General features: G+C 36.5%; 1 protein-coding gene across 2 annotated transcripts in view; it reads left to right on the plus strand.

Moving 5' to 3' along the window:
* Positions 1-3,414: 3,414 nt before the first annotated feature.
* Positions 3,415-4,816, plus strand: part of slka (STE20-like kinase a) — a 25,409-nt gene continuing 24,007 nt past the window's right edge. The window contains exon 1 of one of the 2 annotated variants that reach the window (XM_014002224.1): positions 3,415-4,028. In XM_014002224.1, coding sequence (XP_013857678.1) covers positions 3,879-4,028 — 150 coding nt within the window. In that variant the 5' untranslated portion in view covers positions 3,415-3,878. The remainder of the gene's footprint in view (positions 4,029-4,816) is intronic. The other variant, XM_014002233.1, reaches the window with a different exon arrangement.

Genomic DNA, 4,816 nt, shown 5'->3' on the forward strand with positions numbered 1-4,816 from the left:
CACCCCCACCCGCCTTCAAGATACAGATCATGTTTGAATGACATGGCATGTCATCTCTGCAACAGCCTGAAACAAATATGTAGACTTGCTGATAATCGAACAATGAACTTATGAGTCAGACTAAACGCACAAAACAATAGCCTAAAACAACTGGCTTCTTATCTCTTTTTTTTTCTTTTCCTGTTCTCGCAAATGATCTGTTCTTTTTATACTTCCTGATAAATGACCCATGAAACACATACTAGTTGTTGTGACAAGGCCACAGTTCCTGCCAAATAGAACTTTTAAAGGGGCAACATCATGTAAAATCAACATTTTTGAGTTTTATATCATGTTATAATGTTATCCTCTCATCAAAAACATGCCCAGAGTCTTGCTTTGACTCATTCATGCATGTTTGAGAAATCCTGTGGTGTCCTGAGGCAGCCAGGCAGGGCAGCAAAAACGACTGATTGGGACTAGAACTGCCCTTTGGGATCAGCTCCTCCTCTGGGCGGTTTGTCATATCTCCAAACTGAGCTTCCTCATCACAGAGCACACACACCCACCCGGCCCGTGCTGAAATGGGCAGGACAGAAGCGGAAGGAGGTTCTTAAAGAGACAGAGGCCAATTTCAAGGCGTTTAGAAACAGAAATGATGAGAAGTCAAGTTTAATTTCTATTTAAACATATAAACAGCATTTTAATGACAACTGAAGGTGACATAGTTACTTTATTATGGTATAGAATTTAAATWTATGCCTGAAAAAMACATAAAATTGCCCCTTTAACAACCAACACAACACGTCTGTAAATTCACGAGCAACTAGGGGTGAGCATATTGATCCAGGTATCAAAACCAAGATGAGTATTGGATTGGATCGATGAGATTTAGTCTTTTGTTTACACTTAATTTGTACAGTAGAGCAGAGCAGTCCTCTGCATGGTGATCAAGCAATGGGAGATATTTTTTGTTGTACATTGTTATATTTATATTGTTACTTTTTTTGTTATTTTGCACTAGTGACCATTTTATTAAACTGTGTGTAGTAGAAGGTAATGGGGGAATTATTTCATTAATTTTACATTGTCACATTGGTTTATTTTGTTGTAATTAGTTAATTAAAATATTATTTGCCTAAAATCTTTGTTCTGTGTTTTATCCTAACTGACTAACTAAAGGCAAAATCACAAAATGATTTAATGAACATTTCAAGCATCAGTATCAGAATTAGCAATACTAGCCTGCGTTTACTTGGTATCAGATCAATATCAAAATTCCTAGTATYGCTTACCTCTATTTGTAGAAATGAAAATATCAGCATGTACGGTGATGAAAAACCTAACTGATTTGCTATTTTTAAATTAACTTTCTGTACAATAAAAAATGTAAAAGTACTAATTTAAACTGAACACAAAATATGTATTAAATTTTCAATGTTTTTAAGACAGATAAGAATCAGGCATCGTCTGTTTTGAGACGTAAAATGTCTTGATTTGCTTTTACTTTGTTTTTGGTGCTTCTTAAAAAGCAAATGCAAGCTTAAATTAACATTTTAGCTTGTATTTAGTATGTAAAGTATTTAGCTTTTTAAAAAAGCTAAATACTTTTGTTCTGGTGAAACATAATGTGGTCTTGAAGCCTCTGAAGTCTTTGCGAAATGTGAAAATGCCACAAATCAGATATTATTTWAAAAAAATTCTTCACACTATCATGTTCTGTTAAGTGATGTGTTTTGCACTTCAGGATCAAAAAAGCCCCAGGGCAGAGGGCACTTCCTCTCGGCCTGCATGCGTTTTTTGACAATATCACCTATCCACATGAGATTAAAACTGCATGTGCTGTTAATTTATTTCTAAAAATAAATGATTTAAAATATTTGTGAGTTTCAACCAAAAGCATCAAACATATATATAGGATGGAATGTATATTTTGGACATACCCTGGCATGTGGCAAACAATTTGCTGCACTCTAGTGGACAAGGAGGCGTGAGCAACCAAAGCCACAGCTGTTTCACATCAGATGCTGCTTATTTGCACCAAAGCAGTCTGAAAATACGGTTTTATTTATTTAGTAAATGTTACTTGCTTTCACTCACTTTAACTATGGGAAACACTCACGTTTTTTAGAGGTTTTTGTAATTGGATTAGCCCTCTTGCTTGCTAAACGTTGCATTTAAATTTGGGAGATTCTCTTTTGCAATTCGGCTAAATTAGTTAATGTTTTGGAAAAGTCAAACTACTTCACTCCCGTTGCACAATGTACATTTACATTGTTTAACAGAGAGCTAACTTGTTGCGTAATTGTATGACAAAACTTCTAATCATTTGCTTCCTTTTCGTGACGACAGTAACGTAAGCAGCATGCGTGTTGGAGAGAACTGGGCTGAGCAGAGGCACCTTCCTGCAGAGATGCAGGAAACTGACGCCTTCAACTTCAGCATCAAGTTAATTCATCCAGAGGGCAACTGACGGCGGAAACTGGTCTATTTATATTTCAAAATAAAGGCTTACATCAAGTTTGTCAGCTACTTACAAAAATATGTCGTGTTTATAGGGGTGTGTATTGGCAAGAATTTGGCGATACGATACATATGACAGAGGGGTCATGATACGATATATCCCGATATATTGCGATACTGTAAGCAAGGCGATATATTGCGATTTTTTTTGTCCAAAAATTCTAATAAATAAAAACCTCTTACAGGGAAAAAAAAATGAAAAACCAAAATTCATTGTCTCAGAAAATTCTAATATTACATAGACATACTTTTGATTCATTTAGCTGTGTTCTGCTTTGTATGTATTTTATTTTGTTTCATATTTCTTATTTCATCCATGTTTTCAATTATTAGACTAAATTTGACAATAAATAGTTWGAAAATATATTTTTTGCAGCTTTTAGTTTTTAATATTAATTTACAATAAGGTCACCCAACACTTAACAATAGCCTCTACCTCAAGAGGTAGAGTACCCAAATGGCTGGCTCACTGCTGCCAACTAGTGGTCAGAGGCTGAACTACAACATAAAAGTGAACGGCTGGCAGGAAARTTGACATTTTAAACCTTAATAAAAAATCGATACAGAGCTTTAGAATATCGATACAGTATCGGGAAATGAAATATCGCGATATTTCAGTGTATCGATATTTTCTTACACCCCTAWTTAGCAAATGAATTTAAAGAGCACAACAATAGCATTATAGTCATATATGCTTAAMAACTCAAACTGCCACCACTACTGACAAAGAAACATTAAATTCTGAAACAAACGGTGAGCATTATTTGGTAAATAACAAAATAAATATGCCATCACACATTTAATTTAATGTAGTCAAATTTAAGATATATATATAGGACAGTTTGGGGGTTTTATTTTGAAGACATACCGGAAGCATTTCTTTGTGCACACAAGCTAGCTTGATGGTGGTTCGTCAACTTCTCTGTGGTCAGCTAACTGAAGCATGAGGTCTGTGTCTTGCCCATTATAGGTCGGTAACAATAAACAACAAGAGTATCGGTTGAAATGTGACAATATGGTCGACATTTTCAGATTATTTTGACTCCGGTTTGTCTGTGACGAAAAAAAACGAGCGCACAGCTAAAAAAAAAAAAATCTTATCCGACTCGTTCACCTCCTCCTTCGCCGCTGTCAGCGTCCTGTGTGACGGCTTATRTAGCCACGATGATGTGATTGAGAGTAATTACCGTCGAAGGAAGTCACATTTAATTATAATTAYAGCTGGATGGCTTCGGTACATGTCTGTTAGCATTAATAAACARCCCGCATGCTCTCGTGTCGATAGCTGTCTGAGTTCCGTGTCGGGAGGAACCGCTACATTTCGCTGACTGCATCCACAGCCCATCCGGAGGAAGAGAGAGAGAAAGAGAGAAAAGATGTCTTTCTTCAATTTTCGAAGGATCTTCAAGTTGGGACCCGATAAAAGGAAGAAACAGTATGAGCACGTACACAGAGACGTGAACCCAGAAGAGATCTGGGATATCATAGGGGAGCTGGGAGATGGCGCTTTTGGGAAAGTGTACAAGGTAAGTTGTGTTACGTTACATCCGCCTTGTTGTAGTTTTTCTCGCCCATCTATGAAGAAACTCCCTACAGTAGAAGTTTAGTTGTGTTAATATGGCTGCATCAATGACACAACCCTTAGGCCACAGCCTTTTAAAGGCAAAGGCCCCAGTAACTTCATCTGTATTTTTAAATGAATCCTAACGCTGTTTTGAACTCTTCCCTGCCTACAAGCCCGTGACAGACTGAGTATATAAACCTATCCAAGGGCAGGTGTGTTAAGGAAGTGTCTTTTGGTCTGTTACATTGGTTATGGTTCAAACATTTCTTGGTCCTGATTSATATGTCAGTCAACAAGGGAAAATATATAAAGGCGTGTTGAGTTTCCATACACTTGACTTCAAACTATAAAAGTTAAACTAAAAGTAACCCTTAAGGTCACATACTGTAAAAGGCAAGGTGAAAAGACAACAAAGCAGGTGTTGTTAAAGGTAAAGTCCCCAGTCCACCGTCAGTACATACACTGACTGTGGCAGAGGTGTGTGCTTTTAGTGATCACTCCTTATAATGTAAGTTTGTTTCACCATAACAAGAGCATTTTGCTCTAAAAACGTCCTTTTAGGCTTAGAGCGAAGTAGTTGCATTGTTTAGTTAAACCAAAGTATTTGCAGTTTTGATTATCTATCTATCATAGACCATCTTTCTCAGTTATGTGGACTAGGGCTGCCACAAATGATTATTATAATAATCGATTAATCACCGATTATTTATTCGATTAGTCGACTAATGGGATCATACGTTAATTGAATAT

The sequence above is a fragment of the Austrofundulus limnaeus genome, unplaced genomic scaffold, assembly GCF_001266775.1.
Source record: "Austrofundulus limnaeus strain Quisiro unplaced genomic scaffold, Austrofundulus_limnaeus-1.0 Scaffold0, whole genome shotgun sequence".
Lineage (NCBI taxonomy): Eukaryota > Metazoa > Chordata > Actinopteri > Cyprinodontiformes > Rivulidae > Austrofundulus > Austrofundulus limnaeus.